This window comes from Emys orbicularis, chromosome 1, assembly GCF_028017835.1.
Source record: "Emys orbicularis isolate rEmyOrb1 chromosome 1, rEmyOrb1.hap1, whole genome shotgun sequence".
In the NCBI taxonomy this organism is placed as follows: Eukaryota; Metazoa; Chordata; order Testudines; family Emydidae; genus Emys; species Emys orbicularis.
In genome coordinates, this window is record NC_088683.1 from 364,066,091 (window position 1) to 364,082,732 (window position 16,642).

Consider the following 16,642-nt stretch of genomic DNA (forward strand, 5'->3'; position numbering starts at 1 on the left):
CACAGCTTCAGCAGATCTTGGACTCGCATCCCCCTCCCCTGGGAGGCGGGCTCACTGCGCACAGGTGAAATAAACCCAACTAGCTCCCTGAAAGAGCCACCTCCTCCTGTGACACCCCTGTCAGACTCTCACCTGCATATTGGGAGAGGTTTTCCAAATGACACGACTGTGACTCATTTCAAGCAAGTGCTCGAAGAACAAAGCCCCAGCTAGTGAAGACTAAAGCTCCCGTTGGTTGGGGTTGGCCGCAGGTTGCCCGACGGTACCGTCTATCAGGGATGGTCTAGGGATACTGAATCCCGCCTCGACGCAGGGGGATGGACTAGATCAGAGTTTCTCAACCCCTGGGCTATGAGTTAAAACTGGGTCACCAGGGTGTGTCAAAGGGTCACGTGGGAGGCCCTGGGGGGTGTTGCAGAGCCCCCCTCCCCCCTCCAGCAGCGGCTCCTGCAGGGCTCAGCTCCCCGCTCTGGGCATTGCGACCAGGTGCACTGCGTCCTGGCGCCACTCAGGTTTGACCCAGCCACCCCTCCATCGTGATGACGCAGGGCCAACTGGGCCAAATATGAACGAGTGGCACTTATCAGGGGGCCGGGCCAAAGCTGAGTGGCACGGCAACCCCAGAGGTCGCGACGCCCAGAGCGGGGAGCACAGCCCCATGGGACAGGAGCTGCGGTATGTCCGGTGTATTTATCCAGTACGTGTTACATTCATTTGTATGTTCTATATCGTGGGTAAAAAATACTTAGTAAGCCAGATACTTTTCGCACTGTGGCTATTGAGTGGGTGGCGACAGGCCATTTTACAAATGGGTCCTGAGCCCACAAAGGTTGCGAATCACTTGGCTAGATGACCTCTGCCAGCGCTATGTTTCTCTGATTCGGTGGTTGGGAGTCCCTGAACATCGGGCGTGTCGGTATCTAGAGCACGTTATAACTTTTAACCATAACAGAAAACATGTGCCCCGAGGTAAAGGCATCAGATTGTAATGTGATGACAAATCGACCCTGGCACAAACACCACTGCTCACTTCTGGGGTAAAAAATACGAGAGAGGGAGAGAGAGAGAGATCTTTTTAGCCTTGGGGGAAATTCCCTAAGCTGGGAAGGAGACCAGGAATTCAGCTCTGTCCAGGGTTTGCGTGAGAGTGTACGGTCACTGAAGCTGGGGAACATACTGCTTTTTTTCTGCTCGAGATGGCAGCAAAAGTCTTATGAAGCGTTGGAGTGTGTTATGGACAGATTTTAGCAATATAATGGGGGAAAGGAATGCACAGGGCCTGGGGGGCGTCCAGCCGTGGCCTTCATTGCCACCGAACGTCTCTTTTGTTGGCCGATAGTTTGGGATTTCAACCCAGGTTTTCAGCGTCCCCAGGTAACATCTCATCCAGGCGCTCCCCGGTCTAACCCGGGTGTTGCCCAGTGTTAACCCTGCCTGCAGGAGGCGGTGCCCACCTAGCAGGGCTGCTCCTCTAGAGCCCGCGTTGTGAAACCTGAATCTGCCAAGTCACCCGCTCGGCCGTTTCATTAGGTCCTTCCGAGAAGATTAGGAAACTCGGTGGGAGGCGGCTTACGCTGCTCTCCCTGTGTGTGTGCGCAGTGGGGATGATGGCATTCCTTACACCACTCCTGATCCTTCCCCCTTGTCCCTCATCTACCCCTCTCTTTTACACCCCTCATCCCCTCTAGGGGGGAGAACTCAGGACCAAAGGCGTTCAGAATCGTGTCTCCTTATTCCTAAGAGCCCAGCGGTGTCTTAGTAATTGTCCATCTCCAGTCCTAGTAACGGAGGTTCTGCCACGACCTCTGGCAACACCCAAGTGGCCAGACCCTCGGGGGACACCCCAAGCCACAGCGAGGCCATGCCTGCCCAGATCTTTCTGCAAACGTAGCCTTACAAAGAAATGCTCTTGGTCTGCATTCAGGCCCCGGCTGTGCTTGTGGTCCGTGAACATCTTTGTCCTGTCGTGCCCATCACCGTAGTATCTAGCAGACAGCCTGTGAGGGGTGCACTTGAGGCCTCCCACAAAGACCTAAAGCCTTTGGCTTCAGTTCCTCCGGTTAGAGGGATCTAGAGAGCCGCTCCTAAGGATGAGCGTGCTGCCAGCAGGGACTTGTTCTCACCGGCGCTACTTCCTCTCCCTTTCCGGGAAGCGGTTCTGCGGACTGGGGGAAGCTGGAGTCACACCTCGGGGCCAGATAGGATGCATGGGGGGCGGCTGCTCAGTTTGCTTAAAGGTCTCTCCTGCCCTTCTCCGCCCCCTTCACACCTGAGCATCCCAAGGCATTTTGCAGATGCTGATGCTTCAGCCTCGCAGCTTCCTTCCGAGGTAGAACCGTCTCGTTATCCCTGCTCAGCAGATAGGAACGCGACGGCTCAGGGAGGTTAAACATCTTGCCCAAGGTCCCCCAGAGCCAGAGTTTGAATCCAGATCTCCTGACAGCCGGTCTCCCGGGCTCACCACTGGACACGTGCTCGCTTCTCTTCCACTCTCTCTTCCAGGTTTCAGAGTAGCAGCCGTGTTAGTCTGTATCCGCAAAAATAACAGGAGTACTTGTGGCACCTTAGAGACTAACAAATTTATTAGAGCATAAGCTTTCGTGGGCTACAACCCACTTCTTCGGATCCACTTCTTCGGATCCACTTCTCTCTTCCAGCAATACTCGCCTGGTGCTAGCTGGCTGCCGTTAACGTGGCACGCCAGGAGGTGGCGCTGTGACACGGGGAGCGGGGCAGCTGGTTAGTCACACCCGTCTTTCTCTCCCATGAAATGTATCTGAACTAAACGGGTCAGGGTTTTCGTTCACACTGGAGCGCGTAGCGGTGGGCGCTACTGGAGCCTGGGCAGGACCCTCCAGCCGGCTCCATACTGGGCATCCTCGTCACTACACTGATCTGGTTGTGCAGCAACGTGCCCTGGCTGGGAGGCGGTCTCGGTCATGGGCTGGCCGGCCCTTTGAGGAAAGTGGGGCTCAGCCCTGCCTGTGGCCGGTGACCTAGGGCTGAAAGGGTCGGGCAGGTTTAATGATCAGCACTGCCCCCAGCTCGGGGGGAGGGAGTTAGGAAACAGAACTGAGAACTTAGCAGGGCACTGAAGGCCAGGAGCCTGGGCTAGCTGCCTGGGCTCTGAGAGAAAGAGGCTGGTAAGCCTTCAAGGAGCAGCCTGGAAGGTTAGAAAAAGGGGGGGGCTGGGTAACCCCCAGTTCTAAAGGGGAGAGAGCTGGGGGGGGGCTAGAGGCAGTGTTGAGCTGGGGACCTCTTGAAAGAGGAGCTGTGCCCCCAGCGAGGGGCTGGGCAGAGAGCCTGTTTTTCAGTTGCAGGATGGTAACAATCCAGTCCCCGAGACGGGATGCTGTTCGATGACAAGCCTGCCGCGTGTATTGAGGAGGGAAACTGAGGACAGGCACCGCAGAACCACCCAAGACCAGCAGGGGGCGCTGCAACACTGGCAAGCCCATCCGCAGTCTCACACAGCCCTGTCTGGCACGAGCAATGCGAGTCTTGTGGGGTTTCTGGTCTATTGCTTGGTGTGTTTTCCTGGGATGACCTTGGTTTTTGATGGGAGGAGCCCCCCCAGGCTTAGCTAACAGGATCCCAGAAAAGCTCCCGGACCTGCAGATCTCCCCAGCCAGAATTGGATCAAACTCATGCTCTGACATGTACTACGAGTTGGTCAGCAGGTGGCATCGTATCCTTGGGCTCCTGCTGGGATGCAGCGGGCCGGTGCTCTGCCTGATGTCCTGGGGCAGGGGTCTGTCCTTTGGGCCGCGCTGGAAGGAGAGGCCATCGGGCACTTCCTTTGGCTGGCTCCCAGGAGCAGGGCGTTCAGTTCAGCACGCAGCCTAGACCGAGCTGCTACTGGCACTGCCATGCGTGGGGGTGGGGGGGCACGCTGGGATTTTTCTGCCAATCTCGGCTGGCCTCTCCGAGCCGGCACCAGACAAAGGCTTGGAACCTGGGGCTTGGGCCTGTCTCTTGCCACACGCAGGATATTTTGCAGGGGGCAGGAGGGCTCGGCTTGGCTGGAGAGCTCAGCCGTTGTGTTGCCACATCCTCCTCCCTTCCCGGCTGTGCCGTTCGCGCCGGGGCTGGAACTGCCAGTCTCAGCACTGATTAGAGAGAAGTTGGGGCAGCAGCTGCTGACCTGGTAGGAAATTCTGACCGTGGGAGTTTCTGGGGGGAAAACCCAGACAAACTCCTCGTGCCAGGAAGGTGGCCCCACGTCCTGACGGCAGCGCTGCCCTCCCACTGCAAACTTGGGGCCACCATCGGGCTCTCTGCTTCTCTTCCCCCACCCCAAGGGGCTGCAGAGGACAGCTTCTGGCCTCCACCGGCGATCTGGGCCGGAGCAGCAGGCTGGGCGTCAGGAGGGCCTGCTGCAGGGGACAGAGCTCCGGGCAGGGGAGCAGGAACCAGCTAGTAGCAATGGTTGGAGGGGGAAGGTGCAGAGCTCCCCGCAGGAGGGAAGGGCTGGATGTGCCGATTTGGGACTCCAAGGGAGTATTCCCACCCAGCCCCACCCCCTCGCACTTAGAAACCCTCCTGGGCGCAGCGGCCCCAGGCCGCTCTAGTTATTAGCCAGTTCCTAGGCACCATTTGCTTGGGAATCCGCTGGGCTACCGTCTGACCCCCTGACGGCCATAGAATCTCACCCAGTTACCCCGGCATTGCGCCCAGCGGGCTTGGGTTCGGCTCACGCATCTTCCAGAGACAGGCGTGAGATGGAGACTTCGCCCCTTCCCCGGGGACTTTGGTCCCAGGGCGAATTGCCCGGACTATGAAAAGTCGGTGCCTTATTTCTCATTTGAAGTTGCCTGATGTTAACTTCCAGCCATTTGTTCTTGGGGTGCTTCTCTTCGCTGCCTTCGAGAGCCCCGAATGGGATTTTAACATAAGCCACCTCCCAGCGCAGGGGAAGCCGCAACTGATCAGAAAGCACCGAGGTTCTGGAGTCAGATTCCCGGGGCAGCGCCTGGAGCCTGCCCCCTTCGCCAAGCGTCACTCAGTGGGCGCAGGGCTGGCAAACGAGCGGCGATTCTCCTCCTTGCAGCTGGAAGGCACAAGAGGGAGACTTGGCACTGAATAAAGGCATTTCCTTGGAGTTGTGCGTGGACGCTTGGGGTGGGGGACAGGAACGGGAGGCCTCGAAGGGCAGAGCAGGGTTAGGAATGGCCAGTAGGGTCTCCTCCAGGTCCCGTATCCCATGTGCTGGGGGCCAATTTCAGTGCTGGTGTAAGAGGCTACAATACCCCTGGTGATGCAGGGATTTGCACTGGGGGGGGCGAGGTACAGCACCCCTGGTTATGCTGGGGTTTGCACTGTGTGTGTGTGGGGCGAGGTACAGCACCCCTGGTTATGCTGGGGTTTGCACTGTGTGTGTGGGGCGGGGGCGAGGTACAGCACCCCTGGTTATGCTGGGGTTTGCACTGTGTGTGTGGGGGACGACGACGAGGTACAGCACCCCTGGTTATGCTGGGGTTTGCACTGTGGGGGGTGGGGCGAGGTACAGCACCCCTGGTTATGCTGGGGTTTGCACTGTGTGTGTGGGGGGGCAAGGTACAGCGCCCCTGGTTCTGCAGGGGTTTGCATTTGTGGGGGTACAACGCCCCTGGTTCTGCAGGGGTTTGCACAGTGTGTGGGTGCTTGCATGTATGCGTGTGTGTCTGAGGTCTTGCAAAAGCGTTGCGCTCATCACTGCTCGTGTTGCAACCGTCTTTGAGCAAGGGCAGGACGGCGCTGGGGAGCTAGTTTGTAATGGGGAAGTAGAAACTCCAACCACCAGAGTTCAGTTTCCAGTTACGAGGCAGCCAGTAATGAGTGAACTAGCAAGGAAAGCTCCACAGCGGGGAGGGACAGAGAGAGCCGGCCGGGCATGGGGCAGTGCAGAGAGAACAAGGGAGATAGGGAACAGGCTGAATAAAGGAGAGACCAGGCAGAGGGGTCAGGGGAGCAGACAAGTTTGGAGCCATTCATCCCCATCTGTCCACTGCCCAGGGTTCTGGTCCAACATTTGCATCTTCCCAAGTCTTCCCCGAGTTTCACGGCATGTGTCCTCTGCAGCCCTCCTGCCTAGCCTGGCTTTCCCCTAAGGCGCGAACCAGCAATGCAGTCAGCCGTGCTCATTTCATTTTGTGTGTGTCTCTGCACGTGCAGACACATTTCCCCTCTTCCGCAGCAGCTGGCGTCACCACGCTCTGCGCTTTCTGCTGTGAAACCTCCCAGGAACTTCTGGCTACTTATCCTCTGATTCCGGCTCCGTTAGCGGGACTCCGTGCCAAGGCCTGTTGCAGCTTCAGGGGGAGCTGGAAGACCACTCTGCTATGCATCGTTTGCTGTGCTGCGGCCACGCCATCTGGGCGCTGATTCCAGCAGATCCCCTGACCAGGAGCCCCCCAAATTGTATCTAGTGCATCAATGTGATGGGGGTGGTGCCTTGTATCAGAGACACACAAAACCAAAACACAAGAGTTGCTGTGTGTTAACCCTGGTGTCCTGGCCAAACTGCAGTGACATCCGGCTAGCTAAACTTACTCCTGCTTTTTCCGTTCGTCATCTTATTCCCTTACTGTTCTGCAGTGTTGCCGCGCAGCTGTTCAGTAGCGACCAAGCTCAACCCCAGAGGTGGCCGCATTTCAGTGGTGGGTGAAGCAGTTCCTAAAAGCTCTGTTTGACGGAAGTTGCTCTGTACATCCAGATCTATAGGTAGAGAAATGGGTGTGAGATGCATTTATAGTCTTTAAAGTGCATTTCTAGGGTCCCCTGAGCTCAGCAGAAAGGGGCATGATACACAGGATCAATCTTCCTCAGGCATTTTTATAGTACTCCTCACATAGGAGTAAGCAAACAGAAGGTCGCTCTGTTCACACCCGTATGGCCTAGCGGAGCTGTGAATCTGTATCAGAACCATGGACGGGGTCACCCAAACTTGTGGCTGTGCTAACACTCCCCAGGATACCTTCAGCCAGCACACAGCAAGTGCAGCCCGCAGCGTTGCTGCTGGTCACTGAGATGAGCCAGCTATAAATATCCCCCAGAAATTCTCAGCACAGGAGCTGTATTTGTCCTCGTGTTCACCACATGGGAACCGGTGCAGAAAGTGCAGACGCAAACCGAGCTGGAGACAGAGCTGAAGTGTGTAGCGCTCAGACAAATGCCTCTAGGATCCTGCAATTCCCGCGAGAGGAATGTTTCCCGGCGGAGATCTAGGGGGTCCCTTGAAGAGTTTGGCTGGAGGGTGAGAGCTGAGGAGCTCTGGGATGGCTAAGAGGTGAAACCGGAGCAGCCCACACTGGGGGCACGGTCTCTGCCGGTTTAAAGGCCCAAAGGTTTGCTGCAGCCAGAGCAGCTGTGTGATGGGGATTGAGATGACACGGGGGCCGCCAGGACCCTGGCATGGGGAGGTCGGAGCGACGCGGCGCTGGGCTTCCCGTTGTCCTGTCCAGCCTGGTGCAGAGGGGCAGGTAGCCCGGGGGCTTTGCGCTCGCTGGAGGAGAGGGACGCGTGGCTATGGGGCTGTGGTTTTCTGGGCTGGGGGGAGGAAGCTGTCTGCTCTCTTGCTGCTGACTAACTCCTGAGCGCATGGGAAACACGCCTCAGCTCGAGGTGTGCAAACGGCTGGACTAAATATACTTGGCTGTGGTTTCCTGGCCCAGACACGCGTTCGGGTACCTACTGCCGCTGCACGAGGGCAGCTGCTCGGGACAGTGAGCTGGCATCGTGGGGCCAGTGCCCGGCGTCGCTCCCTGCCGTCTCGCCAGGGGGAAAGTAGGAAGCTGAAATGACTGACTGAGCAAGTTCGACTTCCTGCAGTTTCGAGCTGGCGGCCCGTGCAACCTCCTGAGCAGGCGGCACTGCGGGCTGAGCCTTTAGGAGAGGCTGAAGCCAGCTGGGCTCTGGGCTCCTTGAGCACCAGTAGCATCGGAGTCCTCCGGGAAGAGCCTGCGGCTCCGGGAAGTGAGGGGAGCGTGCCGCTGATGCCACCCATGCCGGTGGAGGGTTCAGCCTCTGTGTGCCTCCCTGGAAGTGGCTGCTTATCCACCCAGCAGCCCTGACCCCCCACTGTCCGCATTCTGTCTCTCGCTCTTCTAGACCGTGCTCTCAGCCAGGGTCCCCGTCCGCTCCTCAAGCGAAATCCCCGGAGGAGCGGTTCCCCCAAGGCGACGGCATCAGAGCTGCCCCCTTGGCCCGGTCTCCATGCAGCCAGGGGGGAGTGGAGCAGGCAGGGTGTGATCGGAGCTCAAAGCTCTCATCTCAGACTATAACAAACCAGCCCCCAGGACGCTGAGCGCCTGAGGGCTGGCGGTTATTTTACAAAGCGCGTCCGGGGCAGGATCTTACGTGGCTCGTCAGCAAACGCTTTGGCCTTCTGCAGTGAACGTGGGTACAGGAGGTCAGGCCAACGGGATCCAGAGACCCAAATTCCTCCAGGGCCGTATTGCACCGTCCCTGTGTTGTCTGCGCACCTCGCGGGCATTAACAAATGTGTCCTCACAACGCCTGGGATGCTGATGCCAGTGTACCGATGGGGGACGCGAGGCCAAGACAGACTGAGCGTGCCTGCACTGCACGCCAAGCCAGGTTTGAGCCCAAGCCCCACATCTGTCCACACATGCTTCAGTCTGACTCAGGTCAGCAAGCACTCGGGACACCAGTTACTCCTGAGGGCGTTCTGCGCCAAAACATTAAAAATCCTGCACCAAAAAATTAAAAATTCTGGGCACAATATTTTAAAATTCTGCATAATTCTGCACATTTTATGAGCAAATAAATGTGGAGGCTCCAGCATGGCATTGGGGAGCACAGGCCACTGGCTGCACAGAAGTGGGAGATCACCCTGCAGCTCCCCCCCCCGGGACACAAACTCAGCGGTGAGGCTGCACCCAACCCTGACACAGCGCAAGGACCGGGCCTGCCCAGAAACACCCAGAGCCTTGCCCCTCTGTGTCAGGTGCAGGTAGGCAGTCTTAGCAAGGCAGGATCCAAGTGTGGAGGGGCTTAGTGTGGGGGGATCCAGGTGTGGGTTGAGAGGGTTCTGTGCGGGGCAATCTGGGTGCAGGCAGCAACGTGGGGGATCCGGGTGCGGGGTGGGATCTGGATGCACAGAGGCTTGTCGGGGAGTTCTCAGTGCAACGGTAATAGGACTCTGTGGGGGGGACAGGTGAAGCTGGTTGGGGTTCAGCGGGGAGGGTCTGGGGGCGATAGAGCTCGGCAGGGGGGTCTGGGTGTGGGGGACTCAGTGGGAGGTTCCAGATGCTGGGGGAGGGGGGCTCAGTGGGGTGGGAATCCATACGCAGCTGGTTGGGGCTCGTCGGAGGGGGGGTTCTGGGTGCGGGGGGGGGTGAAGCTCGGCAGGAGGGTCTGAATATGAGGGGGTCTGGATGCACAGGGGGTTGGATGGATGGAGGAGCAGCTCCCTGTACAGGGATCCCTCCCCCTGCAGCTGAGGAGCGACGGGTGCAGGAAGCACAAGGGGTGGAGGGAGTTTGCAGAGCTTCCTACAGCCAGGAGAGAAATCAGGGTGGGTCTGACCCGGCCCCAGATGCCGTGCAGGGGAAGAGGAAGTTCCGTCCTCTCCAGCCCAGCCGGGACTAGCCGCTGAGCCTGGCGCAGGGTAAGAGCCACCAGCCAGATCTTCTCCAGTCCTGCCCCGTACACCACGGTGATTTACCTCTCTGCCAGCTGCCCTGGGCACCCAAAACATACTGCTGGGGAAGGTCGTATGACCACTCTTGTGGCTTCCCTTTGCTTTACCATCAGAAAGTCATTTTTCTGCGGGAAAGCAAAGAAATCTGCAGGGCACATAAATTCTGCACGTGCGCAGTGGTGCAGTAACGAGTCCTAGGACCCAGCTCGTGGGTGGATCAAAGCCCGAGTCCTGCTCTGACTCGGGTGCAAGCCTTGGCACTTTGCAGTGTGGACACAGCCCGAGCTGCAGACCCGACTCCGAGTAGTGCGGTGTGGACGTTAGCACAACTGTGAGACCTGGGTTTACAGTGCAGTGTGGATGCTCAAGCATGGGCTTGGACACACCTAGTCCACAAGCCCAGGTCCCACAGACCTGGGTGTACAATGCAGTGTAGACAGACCCTTAGGGACTTGTCCAGAGTCTCCCAGGGAGACTGGAGCAGAGCCAAGGCTTGAACCTAGATCTCATGATAGCCAAAAGACCATCCATCCTTCCCAAATTGCTCCTATGCATCTAGTGACAGCCAATTGCACTACAATGACCCTGTCCCAGGGATCTGAGTCAGATTCCACGCTCCCACCCCCCACCCCCGCCGGGAAACATGGTGAGTCTCGGAGCTGGGCCCAGCCCGAGCCAGGCTCCCAGAGGCGAGCAGATAATTACAATGGCGCTGCCCGAGGCAGAGTTATTTGCTAATGCCGAGGCTGGTCTGGACCAGCCCAAGGCCGTTCAGCAGCATGGTGCCCAATGCTGGCTGTCAGTGACGGGCGGCCCGCAAGAGTGGCAGCTGGCCGAGCTCCAGCACTGGGATTCAGGAGCCCGCGTGTGACGTTGGTACAGTCCGTAGCGGCTCTCGTGAGGGTATTAAAATGACTGAATGCTGTGAGGTCTCTACAAGGTAGAGGAGGAAGTTTGTACCTCCTGTCGGAGTAAATGCACCTGTCATCCAGAAAGATCCTTAAATGCTTCCCAGACTTCGTAGGCAGGGATTGGGGCCCCCCTTTGCCCGCCCACTAGAATGCAGCTGCTTCTGGGGTGGGACGTGGCGATGCTACACGGCAGGCTATAGGACGGGAAGTGCAGGCTAACTTGTCTAATTGAAACGACAGAGGAAATGTAGGGAGGCGGAATGGAATCGCCTGAGCTGCCGTTTGACCAGCACGTTGGAGCTAAGCTGCCAACTCTTACGGGAAATGCACCGGGATCTTTAACGGCAGCAGGGTGGTCGGGATTCTGGGTGGATATCTCCTCGGGGAAAGTGGCATCTACAGCCAACCACGGGTCTTTCCTCCCCTCTGCTGGGGGCTGGTTTGTTCCTTGGAGACCCCTTGACTCACAGTCACCATTTCCTGCTGCACCCGAGCATTTCTTGGGGGCCCCTCGTCCAAGTACCGACCAGACTTGATCTGACCTAGCGGCAGAGCTAGCGAAGTCACCTGGTTAAAGCCCCAGGGATGGAAACTTCTGCTGGCTAGAGAAACTTCTCAGCTGGTGCTTCTTTCCCTGGCTGTTGTGAGATCAAGAGCTGAAGCATCCCCGATCCTTGGTACAGACCAAGTGGCCTTTTAGGTCTGAGCTCTGGCCTTTAGCTCTTAGCGGTGTCGTGCCTTGAGAAGCAGAAATCCCCGAAGGGGAAAGCTTTGGGTTCTGCTGGTCGGAAGGGTGGAGCCACAGTCCCTGTGCAGTGTAGAGGCTGCAGGGCTTGGGATCAAAGGGCTGCGAGCTGCTGCTGAGCTAATGAGCCCTCGGTTGTTTGTTCTTGCTGCTAGCCTACAGAAAAGTCACGTTTCCGCTGTCAGAGGGGCCTGTATGAAAACAAGGTGGTTTGTGAGCCGCTTTTTCCTGTGTGAAGTTTTACGTAATCGCTTGCTGCCTGTAGGGCTCATTGTTATTTCACATGTGGGCCTGGCACTCAGGCGATCCGGCCCCACCCCCCTGTTTGCGACAGTTCATTTCAAATGAAATCCCATCCTCCTCCCCAGCCCTGCTGCTGGGAGCTCTGCCGCTAGGGCAGGGGTGGGCAAACTTTTTGGCCCAAGGGCATCGGGGTGCGAAACTGTATGGAGGGCCGGATAGGGAAGGCTGTGCCTCCCAAACAGCCTGGTCCCCACCCCCTACCTGACCCCTCCCACTCGCCGCCCCCTGACTGCCCCCCTCAGAACTCCCCTCTCATCCAACCCCCCCGCTCCTTGTCTCCTGACCGCTCCCTCCCGCCCCCAACCCCCCCCGGACCCCACCCCCTATCCAACCATCCCCCCCACTCCCTGTCCCCTGACTGCCCTGACCCCTATCCACACCCCCGCCCCCTGACAGCCCCCCCACCCTATTCAATGCCCCCTGTTCCCCCCATCCCCCCCGAACCTCTGCCCCATCCAACCCGCCCCCTGCTCCCTGTCCCCTGACTGCCCCGACCCCATCCACACCCCTGCCCCCGGCCAGGCCCCCTGGGACCCCACCCCCTATCCAATCCCCCCAGTTCCCTGCCCCCGCCCGAACCTCTGCCCCATCCAACCGCTCCCTGTCCCCTGACTGCCCCCCAGGACCCCCTGCCCCATATCCAACCCCCCAGCTCCGGCCCCCTTACCATGCCACTCAGAGCAGCATGTCTGGAGCCGCACCTCCCGGCCAGAGCCAGACACGCCGCCGCTCTGTCCTGCATGAGCACGCAGCAGCCCAGCCGCCCAGAGCACTGCCCGCACGGTGGCGTGGCTGCAGGGGAGGGGCTGGGGGCTCAGAGGCCGGGCAGGACAGTCCCGCAGGCCGTACTTTGCCCACCTCTGCACTAGGGGAATGTATCCTCCTGCCACAGGCCCGGATTTGGGGGAATTTGGGGATTCCTCGGGGGGGGAGGGGAGGAAGCGCTCTTGTTCCCAATGATGGGGAGCAGCCTGAGTCCCATTTCAGAGCATCTTCCACCCCCGAGTAGCAGGCTTGGGCGTGGGGGGGGACGGGGACCTAGCAGATGTGGAGTGTGGGGCTGGGAAGTAGTGCGACCTACTGGTTAGGGATGGGCGCCAGCCAGAGTGGGGCAACCTGGATTTCTGCCACCTGCCTTAGGTAAGCTCCGGAACTTCTCCCGTAGGGCCTTCCGTTCTTGGAAGGACTCACGGGAGGGCCAAGGAAGTAGAGTCTGGTGCAGCCCTGCCCTAGCGGCGCTTATATTGGGCCCAGTATCTTTCACGTGATTCTTTTGTCTAGTAAAACCAGGACAATACACTGGGGGGATGATGCAGGAATTAGTGACATCTTAGCCTCCCCTAGAGCGATGGGGAACCGGTCAGAGACAGCCCCAGCAGTCTGAACAGAGGGGAGAGGCCAGGAAAGATCATTAAGTAGCTGGGTCACTGAGAGAGAATGTGACAGGCCAAAGGTCACGCTGGAAGTCTGTGGCAGAGCAGGGGGTTGAACGCGGGTCCCCTGAGTCCCCAGCCGGTGCATTAACCACAAGCCCATCCTTCCTCTGGGGGTTTTCCTCCCCGGCGTCACCTGTTTGTGTGTTGAGAGCGGCTGGCAGCACCTACCGCGCTTTCGGTGGGATCATGGAAACTCTGATGCTGTGATTTGAATGTTCCTACTTCTCAGCAGGCCCCATGGCTTGGAGTTTCTGCCGTGCTGGAAACCTCAGAAAGGAGGAAAATCCCCTCCCACTGCTGAGAAGCTGGAATAAAATGCAGCTGTGACTCCGGTGTGTGTCCCCTTTCCGACTGCCCTGATACAGGCTTCCTGGTCGGCCTGGTCTCTCTCGCTGCCCCCCAGCCCCCACGGTGACGGCTGTCCAGAGGCAGGTTCTGAAAGGTGCGAGCAGCCCCCTCCTCAGCGCCCAGTCCGACTCCATCCCATGCCCTGCCCGGGCTGCGTGCCTTCGTCCATCAGCAAGGCTGAGCCAGGAAAGCCGCACTTCCAGGGGGCGGGCAGGCTGAAGTGATGACTTCCGGGGAGGGATAGCTCAGTGGTTTGAGCATTGGCCTGCTAAACTCAGGGTTATGAGTTCAATTCTTGAGGGGGGCCACTTAGGGATCTGGGGCAAAAATCTGTCAGGGACGGCAGTTGGTCCTGCTGTGAAGACAGGGGACTGGACTCAATGACCTTTCAAGGTCCCTTCCAGCTCTATGAGATAGGTATATCTCCATATGATATGACTCCTGTTTCCTTTGCCCAGTGTCTTGGGTCTGCGTCCCCCGGTTGGCTGTGGGCAGCGTGAGAGGGAGGAGAGAGCTAGTGCTAGATCTTGGGGGGCGGGGAGTGGTGTGGGGAGGAAGATGGGAAATGTGTGTGGGGGGGGAGTTCTCACTGCCCAAGGAGAGGCAGCGTTCCCCTGACCTGGCTGCTTCAGGCTTAAACTCACCTCCACCTCTTGGGGGGTTGGGAGGTGCCCTGCGGACAGGCAGGTCCGTGGCTCTCTGAGGTGTCTGGGGCTGACACCGACGGGGCCAGGAGGCCAGGATGGACCTTGGGGCTGCTCCAGCTTGCCCGCGTTTCCCATGGCTGCACCTTTCAGAGCCTGGCAGACTGGACCCCTGTGTTCTGGGAACGTGGCCAGTTACTTGGGTCTGCAGGCTACCAGTGGAGCTAGAGGGCCCCGGAGCAGTCAGGCTGTGACACCCCGCCCCCCCCCGGAGATTCTGCATGTGTGTGTCAGGGGATGCAGACCCCTTATGGAGCAGCCGTGGCCCCACCCCTTCCTCAGGGGTGGGAAGGAGGAGCCCGCCCCGGCGCTTTGTGCTGCTTGTGAAATGCCTTCGGTTCTGCACCCGCCCCAGCTCTGCTCCTTGGTGTGGTTTCCTCCTCCTCCTCCCCTACCCAGTGGCAAGCGAGCGGGGCACGGCTCCGGGGGAGGAGCAGCCACGGCAGCCTGCTTTCTTCTGGTGAACCCACTGCACCTTGGCTGGGCTCAACGCCGAGGGAGCCGGGCCGCCTGCAGAGGGGTAGGATCCAGCAGTGGGGGCGCTGGTAACCAAAGTGGGAGCAGGGGGGGAGCATTGTAACATCCATGGGCACCTCCAGCAGGATTTCCACTCCTCACCGCAAGGCATGCTGTGGGCACGCAAACTCTCCCTCCAAAAGCACAGGCACCAACCCCTGGAGCTAATGGAGAATCTATTTTAGCTGTTGGCAGTATAGGGCCTATGACACGTGGTTGAGCAGCCTGATTCCTTCCTGCAGAGGCCAATGACCTGCAGATAGACACGCACCCACCCATTGATTAAATAAGTATTATATCCACTTCACAGGGAGGTTAAATGACTTCCCCGAGGCTACACGATGTGCCAGTGTCAGAGCTGGTGTTAACCCTAGCTCGCTGCTAGAGTGCCCCTCTTTCTGGATCAGCGCTCGCAGGTGAAACAGAGCCCTGAGCTCCAGCTCCCGGCAGAGCAGCACAGGAAAAAATTGTTCTTCACCTGTTTGAAAATCGTATTTATTGTACATTGTAAGGCAGCAGGATAATTGGTCGGTGGCGTTGGATCCATCCTTGCCGGGTAGGATGGTGACTGTTACAAGAGTCTAGGGGTGCACAGCTGGAGAAGATGGCAGAGAATTAGCAGGGACACAGCGCCAAGGGGGGTGGCTCTGCTTGTTTGTGCGGGCAGCTTTCTGTGCCATTTATGGGAGCTTAGTCGCCACCACGTGGGGGCGCTGTTCTAATGGGTGCCAGCTGCGCTGTCATGCCTGGGCTCTGCCGAGAGGCCGTGGGGGGGTTGCCGTGTGAACCGTGCAGCGCGGACCATTTCCAGGGGCTCAGGACCTTGCCTCTGCAGGCTCAGGGATCGGAGGTCCAGGCCATGGCCTCTCAGAAGGGTGTGGGAGGTCTCTGCTGAGACTTCCGGGAGTGGTATGGGAAGGGGAGGGGGCTACTCCTCTAACCCAGCTTCTGGGGGTCAGACCTTGTCCTGTCGGTCTCTTCCAGGAGCGCAAGTCCTACAAGTGGAAGCTGCTGCTCTTCCTCTTTAACCTCGTCACGTTCTCCTTGGCCGTGTGCGTCTACTTCCACCACAACTGGTACTGCGAGGCCGGAGGTAAGGTCCCTGAGGACCCAGCCGCTGGGCCCCGTATCACAACCTTCTCCTGAATCAAAGAGCAGACGCAGCAGGGGCCGCTTTCCCTTCGCTTCCCTGCTAGCGTGCGTCTGCCCCCGCCTGCTGACCCCTTCTGGATACAATCAGACTCCTCCAGCTCCCACTCAGGCCTTGGCTTTCTGGGAAGGCTGCCAGCATTGCTGTGTTTTGCAGTGGGTGTGGTGCTGGAGACGCACACCTGCTAGATTATGGACAGAGATCCGCCATCAGAGACTGGCCATCAGAAAGTAACGGCTTCCTGTCCTACCCCGCCGGGCTGGGCTGGAACGGGCTTCAGTCCCCGTAGTGCCATAGGCTCGGTTAACACGTTGAGAGAGACATGGTCTCACTCGCATTCATGGGTCTTCTCTTTCCTCTGCCCCATTTCCTCCATTAACCTGATGGGTTTCCTCCCTTCCTCTCCTAGCCTATACCATCTTCGCTTTCCTGGAGTACCTGGTCGTCCTTTCCAACATGGCTTTCCACATGACCGCCTGGTGGGACTTTGGCAACAAAGAGCTGGTGGTCAGCTCCCAGCCAGAAGACAAACGTTTCTAGGGCGGCCTCGTTGCCCGTGCTGCCGACGGCCTCTGGAGTCCTGCAGTTGGTGCGAGTGTTGGGGCCAGATGAGCTACCGGCTCCTGGGAGCGACGCTGGGCAGGGAGGGCCGTGATGTGCCTTGAGAGGAAACCAAAAGCATCCTTCGTTGAGACATCGCCAGGACCTCCCTGTGCTTGCGCTGCTGCGGCCAGGATCCTGTTAAAAATGCCTCCAAAAATACCGAAGGGTGGGGATTGTAGGGGAGTGGGATGATTACGCACAACTAACACAGCAGCCTCTCCATGGATCTGTCATTCCTCTCAAGTGCCAGGACAGGAGCAGTTAGTGGGAGCCGAGGGGGCAG

At 58.7% G+C, this 16,642-nt stretch overlaps 1 protein-coding gene across 1 annotated transcript in view; it reads left to right on the top strand.

Annotated features, from left to right (window-relative positions):
- Positions 1 to 16,324, top strand: part of PGAP2 (post-GPI attachment to proteins 2) — a 33,592-nt gene extending 17,268 nt beyond the window's left edge. The window contains exons 5-6 of the mRNA XM_065417492.1: positions 15,591 to 15,699; positions 16,166 to 16,324. Coding sequence (XP_065273564.1) covers positions 15,591 to 15,699; positions 16,166 to 16,296 — 240 coding nt within the window. The 3' untranslated portion in view covers positions 16,297 to 16,324. The remainder of the gene's footprint in view (positions 1 to 15,590; positions 15,700 to 16,165) is intronic.
- The last annotated feature ends 318 nt before the right edge of the window (positions 16,325 to 16,642 follow it).